This window comes from Bombus pascuorum, chromosome 1 (assembly GCF_905332965.1).
Source record: "Bombus pascuorum chromosome 1, iyBomPasc1.1, whole genome shotgun sequence".
NCBI classification, from domain to species: Eukaryota; Metazoa; Arthropoda; class Insecta; order Hymenoptera; family Apidae; genus Bombus; species Bombus pascuorum.
In genome coordinates this window covers 22,956,335-22,977,186 of record NC_083488.1, presented here as the reverse complement: position 1 = coordinate 22,977,186, position 20,852 = coordinate 22,956,335, and the positions used below count along the sequence as shown (strand labels likewise).

The 20,852-nt window shown below is 38.3% G+C and overlaps 2 protein-coding genes across 2 annotated transcripts; both read right to left on the bottom strand.

The window, feature by feature from the left end:
- Positions 1-278: 278 nt before the first annotated feature.
- On the bottom strand, positions 279-5,830 carry LOC132908603 (NAD kinase 2, mitochondrial-like). The gene is made up of 4 exons (XM_060962728.1): positions 3,518-5,830; positions 1,497-1,581; positions 1,144-1,402; positions 279-924 (listed from the first exon to the last, which is right to left on the bottom strand). The coding sequence occupies exons 1-4, from the start codon at positions 3,877-3,879 to the stop codon at positions 695-697; spliced, it is 936 nt and encodes a 311-aa protein (XP_060818711.1). The 5' UTR covers positions 3,880-5,830; the 3' UTR covers positions 279-694.
- A 3,213-nt stretch (positions 5,831-9,043) lies between these two features.
- Positions 9,044-19,412, bottom strand: LOC132916024 (uncharacterized). Its single transcript, XM_060975769.1, has 10 exons — positions 18,633-19,412; positions 16,175-16,223; positions 15,557-16,101; positions 15,135-15,203; positions 14,309-15,049; positions 12,949-13,373; positions 10,723-12,494; positions 10,363-10,573; positions 10,224-10,278; positions 9,044-9,733 (listed from the first exon to the last, which is right to left on the bottom strand). The coding sequence occupies exons 1-9, from the start codon at positions 18,635-18,637 to the stop codon at positions 10,235-10,237; spliced, it is 3,861 nt and encodes a 1,286-aa protein (XP_060831752.1). The 5' UTR covers positions 18,638-19,412; the 3' UTR covers positions 9,044-9,733; positions 10,224-10,234.
- Positions 19,413-20,852: the final 1,440 nt, after the last annotated feature.

The window sequence follows — 20,852 nt, the reverse complement described above, 5'->3', positions numbered from 1 at the left end:
GACTGTGTGAGTATCTTTGAATGTTTATTCGTACACAAACAGCAAGTATGAACACCTGATCTCGAAGGTCGGGGTGTCTGCGGTTCAGCCAAAACCGAAATTACGGGGTTAATGGAAGTCTGGACGTGGTTCGCCTCCTTGCAAGGAAACGGAAAACGGAGCTGGAAAGGTATTTCACTCTCCCTCTTGTTGTAGAAAAAGACCAGGCTGCCCTTTGCCGGTGAAATAACCGGCTCTTCCTATCTTTTGGCCTCAGACTACCTTCATTTTCGGAACAAATGCGCGCAATTACTTGCTACTTTGCCCTACGCCTTCGTCATTAGAGATAAATAAGAAATCGGACTGCATTAAAGTCGGAACTGGAAGATCGTAAAAGGAAAAGCTCTCTTGCTTCGTTTGCCCGTATGAAAGAAAAATCGTTATTTATTAGGTAATTTTTATATGCAATTGCAAAAGTTAGATAAATTAAACGATAGCGAAATTTCGATATTCCGCATAAAATAAATTTTCATAAATGGAATAAGATTAAACTATAGAAAATAAAAATACGAAACGGGAAGTAGAAAAGAGAAATGCGAGAAGAAGTTTACTTTTAATTTGTTGATTAGACACTTATATTCCTGTGAAAAGTTCTACCACACAAGCTCGCTTCCCAGAGAAACTTGTTTTAATGCAGCTACATGATAACTGTACATCAAGTGAGCATGATGCTTCTCAACGAATACTCAGGTTTGATATCGAAAGTTGCGATAGTGCCGTCGTTGAAGGGCAAAGAAATGCTTCCGTCTATCACCAAGCCAGCGTCAAAGCCACAGGATTTCACAGTAAGCTTGTTGCACTTTTGTCTGTCCGGGCAACATTTCTGGTTCTTGCAACGTGTAGTATGATACATTTCGCGGATCATGTATACCATGTTCAAATCCTCTGAAAAAGCATCTGCACTAAAAACGTTTTCTCAGAGCAAGCAAATTCGAGACAAAAGGTTCTACTATCTTTTCCTCTACTTTGTCTTATCATTTCTTATATTATCAGATTTTACCAAAGAGAGTTATAATTGTAAATTCTTCATTCACTAGCCAAAATGTTATTACCTTAGCTATTATTTACTTGATCATAATTACCGACGTTGAACAATTCAGTTACCTGGAGAATAGATGAGAGCTTGATGATATTTGTGGAGTAATTCGTTGGTTTCCTCGTTGCTTAATTTAATGCCGGTGGCTATTTCGACGATACATCGTACGGTTTCGGCCGATTGGATGTTAATAGATTTGTACCAGAATTGGGAGCCAGTACCTGTACAAACGCACATACCTGAACTTCGAACTTGATGCGGCTCTTGATCTTCAATTCTGATTTGTAAAGTTATTGGTCTGACTGCCAAAAATTCTCCTATAAATACCTAAATTTCACGTAAGAAATATTGACCATGAATTATCGAATATTCTTATAAATGTCGTATAGCGCAGGATTAAACGAAATTTCGTTCAACTAACTTCGTTCAATGCCAGCCAAGGCAAAGTCCTCTGCCGTGGTTGAAGTGAGTCCGCTATTTTCCTTTGTGTCGTTCGTGCAAGAGCTCTGAGAATTCAATTAACCTTAATTAAAGCGGTTAATGAGATTGATCAATGCTTGGTCGTGTTTTACATTCGTTTCTTCTTGCGTTTCTGCAGGAACGAAGGTGACGAGAGGAAGAACTTCTCGTCGAAGAATAAGAATACGTAAAAACGTATAAAGCGCTTGGTGCTCGGAGAAACGAGCTTATTTAGTTTTAATGGCATTAATGAAGGACGAGCGTGGAAGAGGACGAAGAAATTTTAATGAAGAGTAATGAAGAACGACGTTAATGATGAACTCTCGATGCATTTAGAATAACGAAACTCCAGCGATAGAGTAATTACATTAATATTAAACGTTTTCCTATAAATAGAAAATTCGATCAATATTACCGAATAATTGCTATTAAATTAATTAATAGACTTTTGTTACGCGTTACAATAGGTGAACTCGGTTGTAAAATATTCACAATATATTGATAATTGCTTGTATACAATATAATATTTACGATAACAATTATTAATAACTGGATATAATTTTTCATCGACTTGTATTTTTTTCAGTAAATTTTTTTCCTCTATCATACACGAGCAAAGACTTGCGATCGATCTGTATAGATTTATAAATTTTACCTTTACGTTGAGCAACCTTTATAGTGAGTAAATTCGATTATCTAATATTCCTATAGGATAATTAAAAATATCAAAGTGACAATAACATCTAAGCAAACTGAATGCAATTTGTCTCGCATTTTTTCCGATAAATTGTCCAAATAAACGGAAATCCACGATTCTGTTTTTTCCCATCCGTGTAAATTACGATTTCTCGTAAAATTCCTGTTATATACAATTAAAAAGTTACGTCTTCTTTGTATAACTCGTAACTACACGGTTATTGTAATTTACAAGTTCTAACTGCCGAAGTTCCGGCGTACATAAGGTTATAACTTGAAACTACTCGGTAGAGAGGACCGGCCGTGAAATGAAGACGCATTACGGCCTTTATGAAAACGTAGAATCGGCGATACGTACGGCTTACTTAAAACTTAAGAGAATAGATTGCCCGGAGAAAGAACTCCGTTATGCGATTCCTTCAAGGAGAGAGTGAGAGAAAGGTAGCTTGTTGCGGGCATTTTATCGTTTTTACCAACGTAATTTAAGTCTAAGAACCACCGAAGGAACGCGTAAAGTTTAATCTGCAGAATGGGAGCCGAAACAAAGACTCGAAACATAGCGTACGTAACAAATTCACGAGAATAAGAAAATAAATATTCTGTTGCTCGCGTGTTATTCTCTGCCTACGTTTTGTTGCACGCGTTTTATCAACTAATAATATTACAGGAGTAATAATATTATGATGGAAGTTATGGCTTATAGATTTCTGTTGCATAATTTTAGTACTTCACGTGATTAGATGGCATTGGATGGCTTGCAATTTGTAAAATTGACGTGTAGAGCTGTACCTGATTTATTATCAAACATGTTACCGTGCCATATAGAAGAATTTATCGACGCTATTAATTTGCAACTGGTGATTTGTAAAACTTCACTAAAAATAGATACTATATTACTTCGATTGCAATTCTGTTATAAAATGGACAGAGAAATTTATATCGTTTTGAACAGCTCTAGAGTTTGTAAATTACAAATTGATAAAAAATGCGTTATGTGAATTTCAAAACGGGGTCGTGGATTTCAAGATGCGATAGAACGGAAATGACAGGAATATTTTGAACATATAGGGCATAATGTAAGTGTGTATGAATTGACAGGAGATTAAAAGTACATCTTGTGAACGAAAGTGGGAAGGAAGGGAAGAAGAGGAATCGAGAGTCTCGAAAAAGAAAAATTTCCTGCAGCTACCGCGTTGTAAAAGTAACGAATAAAAATGCACATATTGATTTCTGACAGGGTAGAACAAACGCGGATCAGAGAGAATAACTTCTCTATAATGTACCCACTCGGCTCTTTTCTCTCCTTGTGTACGACTCTTCTCGTGTATATGAAAAGGTCGTCTGTAAAGTCCTTCTCCATTCATCACTGTTCGAATGCGACTCCGCATCAATAGCGTGTATTTTCCTGTATGAAGTCGCTCAAATATGCTTTCGATGTCCGTCGCGTATTTCGGAGGAAGCGTAAAAATGTTATTGTCGTTCGGTCGGATGCTCGGATTGATACCCAACACAGGTTTCACGTTGTCTGTAATTAATTTGGAGGATAGCAAAAACGTGCCATCTCCACCTATCGGAATCACCAAATCCGCCCAATTCATAAATTTCCATGCGTCTGCTATCCTGTGTAATGAAATATAAATAATATACATATAACGAAAGTTCGAATATTATCGTAACACATATTATCATAACGGTGATATTAATAGTATCATCGCAAAATTATCCTAAGCAAACAACGCGAGTTCAAAAGTAACATTCAATATTAAAAAAAAAAAAAAAAAAAAAGGAACAAAAATATTAATTTCAAAATTTGGTAGAATTTCTTTCGATAAATAAGAATACTTTGCTGCAAATTTTTAAAATTATAAAAATCGTAAATTTCTTTTTATAGAAATTAATAGAAAGTATAATAATTCGAAAATAATGTTTATCGTATCTGCCGAAGAAGAAAATTTAATGAATACGAGTGAAGTTAACGAATAAGAGTGAAACATCGTTTCGTATAATACGAAGAACGATGAGACACGAAATGATAAATCTATTCAAACGGTTGTCAATGCGTTAATTACAGAGGTAATTAAGCTACTATCTGAAAATATAAAAGTGAGAAATCATAAAGTCATGAAGGGAAAGAGACGCGAACGTTTCTGAAGCACCCGTTCCATTTTATCTTTCTTCTTTATATTTGTTGCATACAGGCGTAGCCGTTTCATCGGACATTAAACTTTATTACGTAATAATCTTTCGCGTTACCTTTTCGTAATAGAAAAATTGATGTCGAGCTTTTTTAGAATCGCTGCTAAATTTTGTTCGCAAGTAATCTGTTGTCGATGCTCGGTAAAAATTTCGTTCGGATCCTTTCCACGCTCTTGCAACATTGACAATATTTGATCTTCGTTCAGATTGGGATTCTGTGATCGCAAGAACTCCAACGAGGATAGCTTCGAAACGCAGAGGACTCTACGTGGTCGATAAGGCGTATTGTTTAAACAATTAAAGATTTTCATGATTAACAGCGAAATTGTTCTCGAATGGCACAAACTTTGTCGATTTAGGTTAGATTATACGAAAAATATTGAAACCTTTGCGAGCAACGCTCGGCGCAGTCACTTTAGATCAATACTAATTACACGGGAAAATTAGTTTGGTTTCGTTATGATATTAAATATTGAATCAAGAGATTGTTCCGTTGCCGTTGCTTTCAAACCAAATATCCAATGTATTGTGTAACATTTAAACACTGGCGAAGTTTCAACTTTATTTTAACGAATTATCGACGAGTTTATCCCGTTTATTGAGGGCTGGAAATTTCGTTTCGAGCACCTTTATAACTACATTATTACTTGATAAATCCTGGAGTAACCAGACACATTTACCCTTCTCGCTGATGGTTTATTTCGTTACCTAATTCAATTCTGTGAAATTGAGTGCTTCGTCCGATTTCTAAAAGCATGTCCGAATATTACGTTTAAATTACGAGTAACATTAGGAAATTATAAACGAAATTAAATTTACACATAACGAAGAAAAGTGACTTTGAAGAAGACTGCCATTTATAAAAATTAAATAATTAATATAATTCCTGCAATCTAGTTGCAACGAAAATGGTCAATGCATTTTACCGTATAAATTAATATTCAGTATGAATTTATTTTATTTGACGAACATACGATATAGAACGCCAAATATTAAATTGAAGGCGTGATTCCAAATAAATTAATTAAGTTAAAATATATTTACTTATATTTTCCTTCAATTTTTATTTATTATCAATTAAGGATAAATAATAATAATATCATACCGCTGAATTTGTCATCCACATGATTTCAATCATCGATAAAAAAATTCGCTAATCGAAGAATTTCGCCAATCATCTTTTTTCGTCTAAGCTTCAAGGTCTTTCGCCATAGTCCTTACAACCGTTCTCGGTTTTCAAACTCGCGTCCTCGTCTCAACTTTGCAAATCACATCGTCTCTCTGCGGTTTCGTAACGTTGCTTCAACTCGCCAACCGTAGAGTATTCGGTACTGATGACGACGTTGCATCGAGGTATACGTGTTCTTCTCAGGATTACTCACGTGTCCTAAGTGATACTTGGCACTCAGGCGGTGGCGGAGGCCGCGTGTCTTGTACGCTGGCTTCTGGCAAACTTCGGGGCAAAGTTGCTCGAAATTTTCGTCTCAATGGACACTGACCATTAAAGCCACTTAAGGTACCAGGATCTTCTCTTAAGCTCGCTCGTACGGGGATGTTACGCCGGCCACGAAATATTCCTGAACAGCGCGCTGTCGAGATTTTAGCCGAGGGACGCTGAAGAGTTCTCGAGTTTCCTTGAAAGCCATCGTTTTATGAGTTTCGTGACATTTTTACCTCTTCCCTCATATTTCCGGATACGCAGTAACCGCTTGGATTCGCCGTTTTTCCCATCGACCTGACCGTGCGATAGTTTTTTCTCTTAGAAAATAACGGGAAAAAGGAGAAGAGAGAAAAAAAGAAGGGAGAAGAAACGAGTTTCCTTGGAGAAAAAATTATAGCGAGGTACAACGCGAGAAAATCGTACTCTCAGTGGCGCATCTTGTACACGGTTTTTGGTCGAGTCGAGGTGGTCTAGTCGAGTTTCCGGTAGCTGGAAGACAGAAGAAGCTCGCGGTAAACTTCGTTGAAGTTTTCGTCTCGAGTATAGCTGACCGCGAAAGCCATTTACGGTACCGGAATGTTCTCTTAAGACCCGTTGTCGCGAAATATCCGAGCGTTTTATATTTTACGAGCCGTAGACTGCTGTTGCAACTTTGCTGCACAACGTCCGCTGTGTTCGTGTATAATATTTCTTTCGCGGGATGTGTGCAATTTCTTCATTGAAGATATGTTATTACCGTTTTTATTTTTATTATTACTTCTATGTGTGTAATCATTGCTTTTATACCTATAAAGCACTGTTTAAAAATTAAAAAATAAATAGAAGAAATAAATTTTGATGTACATAATAAGCAGTGCTAAAACTATTTTAGAGTTGTAAATAATTCAGAGTAAAATTTTACTCCTTTTAAAATATCTTCAAAACTCAGATGTACATTTTCTGTAGATGTATCATTTATTTGCAGTATTTTAAAACTAAAATGAAAGGAATATAGTTAAAAAATTGTGAAAGTATATAAGAAAAATTGCATCGTGTTTAAGCTGCTAAAGATAATGTACAGGGTAAAATTACTCTTTGCGACAGTAATTATAATTACTTCTTAGCACGGCCCGAATAAACACGTACCTTTTTTTTCCAAAGCAACAAAAATATCACATTTCCTCCCTAATTTCCTAGCAATTTTCTAAATTTCATGCATATGCAGCGGTAGCGTTTAAAATGCCTTGTTAAAATTGGTACTGCGGGACACGATAATTGTATTTCCCTAGAATTTTTATTACACTCGGCGACATGACAACGAGCCACCCGACAGTAATTACACGTCGTACGCAGGTTTTAGCTTGAAGCGGATGCTCCGGCTCAGAATTTCTGGTACGTTGGCCGCCGACGAACTTTGCAACAAACTTTTACGTTCTTTCCTTCTCCTCGTAGTTGCTGACCACCAGGACCACTTATAATGTCGCGACATCCCTACGGTGAAGAAATTTGTTTAGCCGGAACTTTCAAGCTTGGTCTAAGGAACGCTTCAACTTCTAGTCCCTCCGTTCACGATTTTCAAAATTATTGCACGTTAGGTAAAACGTAACATGTCTTGTAAATTATTTTTTATTGTTGTTGCTGGGATTCACTGGGCTACATTAACGTATTCACTGCGTCACTTAATTATGCTTTATGTTAGAGCGTACGTAATTAGTGGGTAATTAAAATCTGGTTCAATTTAGGTTGTTGTTTAAAGTTACAGCGTGTTTTCACGTTGCTTTGTGAAGGTATCAAAACGATGTTCCAGTCTTGTACTATAAAAATTAACTTTCTTTAAAGAATTTTTACGCTGTGGGTTTTTATAGTAAGAAAACAAAAATAGACGTTAAGAAAGAGATATTAAATGGATACGTGTAACTATCATTTAGTTATTATATCTTACTATATGTATAGTTTCATTATATACAGTTATGTAAAGAAATTTCTATAATATTATATTTGTATTATTATTGAAAAGCAAATAGTGTGATCTCGGTCGTCTTCACTTTTTTATTATTTTTTGCAACGTTATTATGAACAGCCGCTTCAGTGGTGACATCGTGAACATAAAAATTACGTTGTCGAATAATTACAGTTTTGACCCAGCTTAAATACCATATCAGCACCACGAGTTAAAAGAGTAACAATAACTAGCAGGAGTGTGACGGAATGTCTGATTTGTAGCTGTGTTGTGGTACATATTCGCGTTCCAAATATTATATCCACTGTTGCAAGGATAGTTCCTTCCACTAGTATTGTAGGCTTTGTCGACATTTAAACAATATCGACCGCACGCATTGTTACAATTCGGAGAGTACCGCGCGCAAATCTCGAGCGATCCTCCAGTTATCGAGCACCCGTAGGTATTATTTATCCTGCCGAGCTGATGGCTTTTGGGGGTCCAACAGTCTGCTGTCGACCAATATTCGTTCGGATTTCTCCATCTGTTCGATAGAACGTGGCACCAACTATTGGCAAACGGTTCGCAAGAATTTATCTCAGTGGCAGTCGAACAAGTAAATCTTGGACCGTTTCTAAGTATTTCGCATTGCGTCATACAATGGCTGGCCGATGGGCGAACGTTAGCACAGTAGGACAGGTGGCCGCTTATTCTTGCGTTCGAAGAACAGCTTTCGTTCAGTCGAGTACAAATCGCTCTGCGATGCTTTTCAATTCGCGGCTTCTCGAACCAGATAGACGAACGATTCGATATTGTCGTTTCTGTTTCAAATATATTCCTGCATGGTTTCCGCGAATTCGTGTCGGTTTCTTTATCGACAAGAAGCGAATCCGCTGGGCCAACACAGACACTTCGTCTTTCATTCCATTCTTTATCTTGTTTTTCATCGAGAACTTTGTCATCTTCCTCGTCCGATTCCTGTACCGTCGATAAACTCTTCTTACTTGCAAGCTCCTCTTGCAACATCGAAATCGTGGACGTCGTGACTGTTTCTAGATCGTCGTCCTGTTCTTTCGATTTCCAGCATACCGTGTCATCGGTTTGTGAACATTCGGCTATGGTTATTTCTGGACATGTTTCTTGACACATAGGACCGTCGAATTGCGTTCTAATCATGTCAATTGGTATACACGGAATCGTCGCTATTAGACGAAACAAACGAACATCTTCACCTTTGCCGTTCTTTTCGAACAATTGGTGGGATTGGTCTGAGGAGATTTTTTGTTGACAGCTTTCGGGAAAATCCGATTCTGTTACGTTTACGCCTTTGCATCTGTACGCACGAAGTATCGCACATTGGTCCCCGTAATACTCTGGTACGATAGTTCCAGGTTCTGGTTTCGTTTCTTCGTCGGCTTGTAACGAGGACGGCAGATCCGTCATGGAATATATTTCCGTGGTTATTTGTATGTCATCGGTTTCGATACGTAATTCAGTAGAAGCGTCTTTAGTTCCACTCTTCATCTTGTAATTCGATCCTTGACTGTATTCTATTTCTGACCTTAGCAAGGATGCGTTTCCAGGTTCTTTTAATCTCTTTATCGAACCATCTTCATTGTTAGTGGAACTGTGTTTGGACTTATAAATGGTATTCGTAGCCATTATTATTGTATTTTGTAGTAATTTTCTTTGTAAGAATCGTTTCTTTGTTATTCTTGTATCTTTGAAGGAGATAGATTATACCTGATATCTATCTTTCCTGTAATCTTTAAATGACATTTTTGTTCTGACACATGTTACGTTATTTGTAAGGATATTAATTTAAATACATTTTTTAAAGTTTGGCTAAGTAACCACCTTTTGGGGTCAAGCATCGTTCAAAATGAGAATTTGTACTGGTAGCTTCACGAAGATGTTCGGCGTATCTCTTGACTATAAGCTTCGTTAACTGTAAACATGATGAGTTACACTTACGATTTATCATGTGTGTCGTATGTTCCAAGTTTTAAGGTTATACAAAATTATGTCATTTATCCATAAAGAACTTGAATATGTTTACAGTACTGTTCCATCTACGTAATGAATACAGGAATTAATTATAGCTCTTTATTGTTGCATTATCCCTGATACTTTTCTCATTTTATAGAGGTAGCTTAATATTATGCTTGAATTATTTCAACATCAACGATAGGATACAGATAATAGTAAGATACAATACTTTTAGAATCACAAATATAAATATAACAGAAAAAAAATGTTGTATGTCATCAAAACGTTTTACAATTAGATAAGGAATTATCGACTAATATTTACAAGTTTCAACAAATTATTCAATCGAAATATTCAGAAACAATATCCCATCAAACCAATCCTTTCATAATCTTATTCTACACTTTCACAACACAATAACTACATATATATATCAAAAGACTTCTTACCACTGATTGAATCATCGCTTCTTCTTTCCACAAGGTCCGCACACATGATCCGTCCCTAAAAACCCGAAAGCCTTTAGTCGAATCAACCATACTTTGTATAAAATTTATATTTCATTAGATAAATTTGTAGACACGGCACCGTTGGTCGTGCTATTTTCATTCTCTGGCGAATAATTTGTTTCAGGCCTCTCATAAGTCGCGTGGCTGACGGACGAGTACGTCGATGAATCGTACGTACCCCTTGTTGTCAACGTTCGACGGTACACGGATGGAGTAACGGTAACTCGTCTTATTCGTCTCTGATGATCGTAGTTGTCACACCTCGGAGACTGTCTTTCAGCGACCGCCACCTGTATAGAATATTCAATTTCATCGTTCCGTTTTGTCTGACCATTAATTTCCACCCCTGCCTCCGGTGTAACCACGTTCAATGAATATTCAGTGGAATTTATCCGTTGATTGGTTACGACGGAAGCAAGACGCAAGCCTGTACTCGTACTTCGCTATCGTTCGATCCTGACGATTGTTGTTCATCCTCGTCATTTCCATCCAGGTTCGAGTGCAATTTAATACTCATCAGTACTTGCCGCTTTTTGTTGCCTACTTGAAACTCGGACAAGATCTGCGTCAGAATCGTGTTCGACGTTTGCATCTGCACGCTCACGTACATTTTCTTCCCGTTAAAATCTCTCGAGAACTCGATCGGTGCTCCACGATTGTCGACATCGGTCACCTCGTCGACTATTGGCGCTACAATCAATTCTTCTTCAGGTTTCTTTGGCGTATCTGTGGCAATTTCTGCTACGTCCATGGCAGTTTCATCTATCGTAGATTCATCTGGTATGGGAACTTCAGAGTTTAATTTCCTCGCGGGTGCTTCTTCTGTGGATGATTCTGCTGTGGTTGTTTCAATCGCAGGTGTATCTGTACGTGTTGTTTCGGTGTCTGTAGGACCATCGGTTGGATCTGCGGTCGTTTCACCTTCGTCTACAAATGGCGTTTCTACAGATGAATCAACCACAGGTACATTTTCTTCCACAGGTTCTTCACTAGTTGGTTCTACAGTTGCATCAGGTGCGTTCACAGTTGCATCAGATGTGTTCACAGTTGCATCAGGTACGTCCGCAGTTGCATCAGGTACGTCCGGAGTTGCATCAGGTACGTCCGGAGTTGCATCAGGTACGTCCGGAGTTGCATCAGGTACGTCCGGAGTTGTATCAGGTACGTCCACAGTTGCATCAGGTACGTCCGGAGTTGCATCAGGTACGTCCGTAGTTGTATCAGGTACATCCACAGTTGCATCAGGTGCGTCCATAGGTACATCAGTTGCAGGAGGACTTTCTTCTCCGATTTGGGAAATTTTGAATGGTGGTTTATCTGGATGTACCATTCCTTTCTTCGGGATGCACGAGCAAAGATCTGCTACCGGACCAGTCACCTCCGGAACAGTTGAACATATTATACGCACTTCCCTGATCAACGTACATTGGACACCTTTTCCGATCACCGTGGATCTTGAACTCATTCTTTCTTGCTTTACCATCTCTCTCTGTATATCTTTTCTTGGAGTCGATACTCCTGTTCTAGCATTGATTTCTGGTCTCCCAGGCGTGAATGGTTGTCTTAGATTCAGAGAGGTGGGTGCCTGTTTTGATGTCACAGGATTCGACGAAGGTTTCTTTTTTGACGAAGTAACTGATTTTTTCGGTGTTTTCAGGTTTTCTTTAGAAGAAGAGTGCAATGTGGATTCTATTTCTTGAATCCTAGGACACTCTTTTCTTTGAGGAAGCGCCCTTCTTTCATCTGCGTACGGTTCTAATCGGTTCGCGGTTCTTATTCTCTTGTGATACTCTATAGTTTCTGTGACGTAAGGAGCAGTCGTAGGATCGAGTACCGCGCGAATGGAATTCGCTTGAACGCTCACGTCTAGTTGTATGTTAGTTCTATCCGTTTGTTGGTCTTGAGGAATAAATTGACTCGCCGCTTGATTTTGTTGCTTAGTTACTTGATTCCTCGTACTGGCATTTTCGCGATTATATACGCCCGATGGTTCACCGCGCTTGTTCGGAGTCGTCGGTTTTTTCTTTTGATTGGAAGTATCGCCACCACCCTTTTTGCGAACGCTACCGTGTTTGAGACATGGTATTTCTTTAGGGGCTGCTTCGTTAGGAGAATATACGTTTCTGTGAACGTTTCTGCTAAGGTTAAAATAGCACTCCCTCTCTGATTGAATCTGTTCTTGTGTGTCGCAGTTAGGTTTCCAATAATCATCTGACGACAGGTGTTGAACTTTAGAGGGAAATATAACTGGGATTAATCAGAGACTTTGTGTAGAAAATGATGGAATAAATGTAGAAATACGAAATATTCGGATTTATAGAAGGAACTATTTATTTCGTGTTATAGTTACAAAATAGTTTGTCATATATTATTAGTATTCCATCGCATTAGAAGTGTTAGGAGAATATAACCCTCACACTGCATCCCTGGGCGATTCGCGTCCGTGTCATGTCTTCCTTTTCTTGGAACTGCAACGAGCGGTTACAGATTCCGTTTTACGTGTACCCTAAAAAAAATTTGCCAGCTATGGAGACTGCGGGGTGTCAAATTCATACATAAAATATGAAAAAATAATTGATCGTATAATTAACAGAAATCCGACACGAGACGTTCTAGTACATGCAGTGTGAGGGTAATGCAAAAATATTTTAAGGGAGAGGCGTACTTTGACACATAGGTGTTTGACATTCAGGCAATCCAGCGAGGCTGTCGCAACAGACGTTTCCACAGCAATGCATATCGCAGTTGTTTGATTCCTGTCCTATTATTCCTTGCCAACACGTCCCTTCGTACATGCATTCGTTGTACATTTCCGATTGATTGCATTGGTTGGCGCATGTATTTTCTTCGCAATTTTTCATGCATGTTCCACACGTGGAACGATCCTTCGTGCTCTTCTTCGAACGTTTCAATTTCGAAGATTGTTTCACAATCTGGCCGACACTCGTAGTCACCATTTTGACGAAACATTTATACGTCTCCTGTACCTGTTTTCGGATATCGTCCAATAACGAACGTTCGTCTGTTTCACATTGCTGACTACAACCAGTTGTCTTTCTCTTGATGTATATGTCACTTTCCGTTTGCGCTCTAGAAAATGATTAGAAAATTATTTAAATGCATCACATTACAAGTATTACAATGTAAGTACTGTAAGTAATGGTTGAATATATCCAAATATTTCTGCAGAACAAGTACTCTTCTATCGCGTTTCGATTTGTCTAAATTTGAATCACAGTTTACTTGATTTTAGTAAAAAATTAATAGAATCAAGAATTTTAGACTATCACAGTTCAAGTATTTTGATCGTAAACAATACTGAATAATAATATATCTCAACATTTCGATAATCAATTGATAATTTAATTTCCATGGAATTTAGTTACGGTTTATAATTAGACGTGATTTACACTTAAAATCCTCGAATTATTATAAGTGAAAGGGTTGCTGCAAGAGGAAGATCCAACGTATAATATAAATTTATAGTTAACTACTAATCGTAATAATAAGCTTTTACACTTTTCAATAAATAAATAATAAATGCAACGTAAATATCAAAGTTGCTTCGTTATCGTTGTAAAGGCTTTAATTACAGTGAAAAATTATGTTTTCCTACGTTGTTGCAAACTGTTAGAATAATCCTACGTATTCCATATGTTGAGATTATTAGATGTATGTGAACAAAGGAACGCGTGGATAAATTGTAAGGTAGAAAATATATTTTTTAAATACTGAAGTGTAAATACAAATTGGAATATAATTGAGCTGATCCAGATCCGCACGCTAGCAGTGTTACCTATGATTGAAAACCCTGAAGCCATCGTCGCCTGTCTACAGTTTATGGTCTGCCATCGACGCAGTCTTTTGTCTATACGCTGTCGATGGCTTCAGTGCTCGAGAAAACTCAAAGACCAGATGTAGAGTTTTCTTAGAAGTGATGACCACTTCAACACTATATAATCCTAGTATAAATTCTACGGTAAGTTGCATCAGTATTATACAATCTGAAACACGAACAAACTCACTTGCAATCACGTAGATCCTGAAAATTCACGTTTGAGTGCACGATGCCTATCATCTCAGGGCTGAACGGTTCCTCGGGCATCTGTTCGATCGTGTAGTCATCAAGATACATGCTCATGCTCGCGATTCTATCCGAACAGGTGCGTTCCACGGCACCTGGCCGACCTTTACAATTGGAACTGCACTTCGGCTCGCTCTTCTTCGATTTACTACGACACCTCAACAAGTCGGACTTGTTCCTTTTTACGGTGCTGTATTCTTTCCTCGGAGCGTCGTCTTTCAATAATTTCATCGAGTCGTCGCATTGAAACGCTTGAGCGGAAGTCAGGTTGCTCACGTTTGCTACGCTTTCACCGATTTCCACGAATAAACTCGCTTTGGACGGTGTGCATTTTCTCGAGCAGAACGAACAGGAAGAATGATCAGTTCTGGCGCAATTTTCAGCTCCTGCGAAATGGACGCGCTGCAGACACTGTTTGCTGGACGTGCGACAATCGTCGGGAAAGAAATCGCATTTTGGCTCGTTCTCTTCGTAAACTACGCAAGGTTGTTGAGAATTCACATCGAGAGGGCAGCAACAATCGTCAAAGCACTCGTTTTTAGAAGAGAAATCGGTGCTCTGCCACTTTTTACACGAGCCACAGTCGACGTCCTGTCTTTTCACAGCATAGGGTTCGCAGTTCCCGCAACAGTTCTCAAAGGTGCAACGGTAGTTCTGAGGGCTTCCAGCAATTTGTTTGCTCCTAGGTTTAATTGGAAGCGAACTTTTTCTATTGGGAATAAACTTTTTCTTGGTTTTAGGTTATGAGATACTCGCTTTGTTCTTACTTTTTACCGGCTTTTGGTTTGCTCCTGGAAAAGAATCTTCTTCGTTTCTGATCCGATCTTTGATTGGTGCTGTAATACAGTACATGTTTCTTCGTTTGAAGTATTTGAGTACAATCTTAGTACAGTATTATGAAGATTTTTTATGTCAAAAGAAGAGAAACGCGTAAAAAAAGCTTTCCTGTTGTATCGTCAATTTCTATCATTTTAGAACGTTCGGATATATAAACAAAGTTAAAAACACAAATATGAAAACAATTTTAGCTACATAAACAATCATACGAACAATTTAAATAATACTCATAAATAAATTAGTTAGAAAGAATAGGAAAGAAAATCGCTGCATCTTATGCCATATATCGCAGAAAAATATTACTCCGCATTATCTCATTGTCATAATTACCACGCTAAAATAATGTACTCACTTGTTATAACAGTGTTTAAAAGAAACGTTGTACACCGGCTTTTCCATTCCAACATTTTCACACGTTGGCTGCCGCGAGACAACGCTGATGTTTATTCCGCTTTTGCAGTTCCTGTACGCATCATTAGCTCTATTTGCATCGTATTCAATCACGGCGTTCCCATAATTATCATAAGACAGATTTGGATTTCCGTGTTGCCAAATATTTTCACCCGTGAAATTGCTCGTGTTTCTATCGGAACAGCTTCCCTGGTAGCTCGAATCTTTTCTATGTTCGTACATTTCCGCGTAATTTTCTCTCTGCTGGTTCCCCCTTCGATATTGCTGATTTCGGTGGAAATCCCGTTCGCCACCGTTTTTCACCGACTCGTTCGATCTTATCGGGCCGGTTCCTTGCTTCCTTTTCTTCTCGTTTGTCAGCTGCTGAATTTTTTCGATGTCGTTGTCGTCGAATGTGCCCTGCCGCGATTCTTCCGATCGATTTCGTTGTTCGTCGACGTAAACGTTCCCGTTGAAATCCATCAAGCGGCTGCCCCGCGTTGAAATCTACCGGCATGCAGCACGTTTATTTCGAGCGGGTGTGCGATTACCGAACGGCTGGACGATCATAGTGTATTACCGGTATTATTGACGCAGGCCAAAGGGCACGTACAAATGGCCGGTAATCTCTGAAATAAATTAATCACGGTCGATCGAGATCACAGACTGGAGAATGCTTGTGGTGGATAGGCTAAGGGTGGTTCGCTTTTTAGCGCATTATTATCAATCTGCGACGGTCACGCTGCTTTGCCACGTTCACTCTATGGGTTCATTGTGTCCGGTAAAATGCGTAATGCGCTCTCTGCAAACATTTATGTGCGTTTAACGTCAGACATGATGAAATATACGTATAAGGTAGATTTCTGATTATTAAGCGAGTTGTTTGTCGCTGTTTACGGTACGAGTTATTTTTGCACATAGCGAGCTGAAAATCGTAACAGTGTTAGTCAAGATTTTGTGGATTTGTATTTAGTAGAGTTAAAAACATCGTATCTTTAATTTCATAATCGATTAAGCTATAATTTTATTCTTTGTCGACGGTACGTTTTCGTGATTTAAATAGAAAAATATGATCAATTGTTTACGATAATAAACGTAGGATACTATTTCATGAAAACTAGCACTAGACGAGCAATACAGCACTACGATTCTCAATCTACGATGGAATTATTTTATTATATAGTTTGGTACTTAAATCTCTCACAACAGGTGTCATATATTGTCTCATTTTAAAAATATATTTGCACTATCAAATTCCTTAAAGCGTGTGCATTCATTTATTTGTATAACTATTTATTCCGAAATTATAACAATTAAAATATACCTATATATTTCAGCAATTTAATGGTACAAATATATTTAAAAGACAAGAAGATGGCACAGATATTTTAGATTGTATAGACCGTTCAGACAAAATCTTAGAATTTTCTTTGGAACAACTTTGAGTGTACGTTAATTATCAAAGAATAATAACATGTTTCGCAATGTTTCGTCAAAAAGTCTCTGACATAAACTCAATCCGAATGCTTTTTCAACCACGTATTTCTCACACTCCATTTAACTCGCTTAACTCATGCAAATAGTTCGTTCACCAGAATAATACATTTCCAAATGCTGAGTATCAAACTATTCGTAGCTGTAATAAAATTTTACACGAATGTTCACGATCTTCTATGTGTACGACGGCGATGTAGGGAACGAATGTCCACGTGGCCCAGTAATACCAAAAGTTTGCGACGATGCGATGGTCCAGTTAGTCACATTGTCGAAGCAGCGAAAGGTAACGTTTACTTTGGAACTTGTACAATTTGGAATTTTCCGGGGTTAGTTGTCATTGCCGAATCGAGGGAGGCCGAAGGTTTGGTTATGAGAGATCGGGAAACATTCGCGACTGTTATCGTGAGGCGCAGTTATCGCACGATGTATTTTTACGCTCGCGAGTGCGCGCGCGTGCGTGCGTTCCCGCGTCGCAGAATATTCAGAGGACACCGAAAACAAACGTGGCACACGACCAAAAATATATTCCATATTTTTATAGCACGTTCAATAAATATTTTGAATGTCTATCCATCCGCAAGCTTAAAAGAAGAATTCTATGAATATTTGTCAAATATTGCGAACATCATGGCCCCGATATATGTATCGCGTGTTCACGATGAACGCGGCCGCGTGATATGAATACGTTATATTCGGTGCATCGAAAAACGCTCGAATTACCATGGAAATTACCGTCTGTACGAATGTAATTAATGCCTGTGCGTATTTTGCCACCGATATGTAATGATAAATATGGCGCGCATAACGCGACACTGCGCTTTCACGAAACTGCGATTCTGTTTAGAAAACACGGTAGAAAATGAAGGATAGAGGTGGGAACGATACCTTTCAATGGTAAATACACGAAAGTTTTATGCCACAATATTTTTAACATTCGTTCGAATAAAACTGATGATAACATTTTATAATTTCCATATCTTCGAACTGAGGAATTTCAATTCATAAAATTTGTTATTTGTTGTATTAAAAATTCAAATTGGAAAAAATTTGAACAACGTTTCCAGATATTTGAATCCGTTTTCGATTACTTTTCGATATTTCTTATTTCAAGTATATTTTCTTTTAATAATCAGGAAGAGTATGAGTGAAGCAATGAAATTTAAGTTAAATGCCCCTGACTTGAATTCCGGTCTTAATTAATTTCTAATAAAACTGTAGTTAAATGAGACAGATTTTGATAGATCGATGAAAAGCACGCGGCGAATAATCTTCTGAGAAAACATCATGGAAAATGCAACAGGCAAGAAACCGCTCGTGACTCTTGAAACGCAAGTTGGTTTCCTCGAGTACACCATCCTCGTGGTTTTCCGCGTACATTACGCGTTCTCGTATTTCCTTCAATAGACACAGCTACTGCATGATAGAACGTACACCAATTGAACAATATATATCCTCGAAGCTATAAATTTATCAAATGAAAAATATAAATATATCTACGCTTTTGTCCCCGGTATTAATGCAAACACGTATTCATTACACACTTCATTTGACGTTTTACATCAGTGAAAAGGACAATGATTCGCCGACATAATTATTTCAGTAAGACTTAAACACATTAATACAGACACGTGTATAATACAATTAGCTCGATAAATTCCATTTTTAACAATTTCAATAACGTCTATAAATTAAGACAAAAGCCACGTCTTAATTGTCAACTTACCTTTTACAGTTTTATACGTTTCACATTTTAATCAAAATATACACCTTCATTGTAAGTAAAGTATATATCTTGCACCAGCGTGGATACCATTCTAAAGAGACCATTGGCGTTTCTTTAATCGCGTAGAACGCGTGGTTTCTTTTTCCCCATTGTATCCGTGATTCTTTTCTCTCTACTCTTCGTGTCTTTTTTTCCTTCTGTCTTTCTCCAACGATGAATTCGACGATGTTACCATGGCCACAATTTCTCGGCACACAAAAGGCTCGGGTACAGAAAACGCGCACACCGAATGAAACAGCGAAGCGAGTGGCACACCGGTACACGCATGGTCGCATTGTCGCGCAAATTGGAAAAGGAAATAAATCATTGAAGGGACTTAAACGTTCGCGGCTTGAACGTTTACTGTTGGCCTGCGTCGACGAGCGTGGAAATAATAGTGGCGTTCGCTTCTAATTAAACTGGCCGATGCACGGATGCACGCGAGCTGGCCGCTTAAAAAATTTACATCGACAACGAGGTCCCTGTTGTGCTCTCCTCCGCCTCTGTTTCGTTTTCTCGCGTGTATATGCGCGAGCGCGCGCGCTCTCACGCGACCTCGAACGAGCGCTGCGTCGCGAACAATACTGAATATTTCACTGTAACGAAGGGTCATGGTTCTCGCGTCTACGGGTCTCAACGTATCGACAAAGGTGAATTTTTACGTTCATTATAATTTTGCATTGTTTACCGGCGGATAATTCCACTCCGACGAAGAACATGGTCGCTCACGGTTCGGGAGAACCAGCCGGATTGTAATTTACGGCTTTCAGGTTTAATTCGCCGCCGCTGCAGTCGTGCCCCAACAGCAGCTTGTTGGCGTTGTTGTTGTTGTTATTCTTTCTCCACGCTTGAAAGTGAGTTCCTCTTTTTTAATAGAGAAATTGAAATAGCGGCTCCGCTGTGTGGTTCACGAGAGCAACGAGCAAAACGAACACTGAGTTTAAATTAGCTGATTCTTTTTCGCAGATCGAACTGTGTACGAGTACTGTGCATTTCTTTTTATGATTCTGTTATTCTGCGTTCTTGTATTTTATTATGGCGATGATAGATACATATCGTGTTCCTGATTTGAAAACGAAACGACTCGAAGTTTCTGGATCAAATTTATGGGGAAGAAAAATAATTGTTATAAAGTAGGATCGAATGTACGCATAGTAATAACTCAATGACCGCATTTGCGACAAGAGTACGTAATTAATAATTCAAATTGATGTTGTATTTAGTAATGTACGTTCCACGTGAAATTTAATTTAATATGCCACTTTTATTCGTGTATAGAGTAGTTCTTGGAACAGTAATTAAACGAACAGCGTATCAAGTATCAGATGCAAAAAGATCGATCTTGAAAATAACCACAGCGCTTCCCTGTTCCATTCTATCTGTCTCTGTTTTACATCAATCTTTTAGCAGCGTGTAACGGTCGTATGTGCAACATTTTTGTAAAGGAGGTCTTTAGAAAAATTGTTCCATTTACGACACAAGATTTCCCTCCACGTAATTGGATCTTTGTACGTCTTCAAACAAACAGAATTCTTCGTTACGATACCCGATAATTTTCTAACAAATAAATCATAAACGTCGAATGCTCACCTAGTTTCTCACAAAATTTTCAAATATACGTAAAGCAAAAAATACATTAACCAATAAATAATACAAAAACGACGTTTCAAACAGTAATTATTTCTCGCTCAAAAATCCCTATTAAACGATGCACTTTCAAATTAAAAATCTTTCACATGTCCATTGTTCGGTAGACGATGACAATATTATTGGAGGTGTCGTTCTCTTCGAGACGAGTTCACATGACGAATCACACTTGACGAATCCGCCGACGAAACATAGCTTGGTAAGCCATGCAAAAAAGCGTGCAGTCTGGCAGATCTGTAGGGGTTGAGGTGGTTAGCTGTCGCGTATAGTGATGGATGTCTGGAGGTTAAAATTTTGTAGAATTTCTACCACATCCTGCTTCGTCCTCCCTTCATCGCGAACACCCTTCCCT

Excerpts from the sequence above, each read along its gene's own strand:
- LOC132916024 (XM_060975769.1), bottom strand. Across the intron at positions 12,495-12,948 it reads TCAAACACCTATGTGTCAAA|ATGATTATTGGAAACCTAAC; the intron begins GTACGCCTCTCC and ends ACCTGTCGTCAG. Across the intron at positions 10,574-10,722 it reads CAGGATCGAACGATAGCGAA|GTGGCGGTCGCTGAAAGACA; the intron begins GTACGAGTACAG and ends TATTCTATACAG.
- LOC132908603 (XM_060962728.1), bottom strand. The coding sequence starts at position 3,879 with ATGTATATTATTTATATTTCATTACACAGGATAGCAGACGCATGGAAA. Across the intron at positions 1,403-1,496 it reads CTTGGCTGGCATTGAACGAA|GTATTTATAGGAGAATTTTT; the intron begins GTTAGTTGAACG and ends CGTGAAATTTAG. Across the intron at positions 925-1,143 it reads AGCTCTCATCTATTCTCCAG|AGGATTTGAACATGGTATAC; the intron begins GTAACTGAATTG and ends ATGCTTTTTCAG.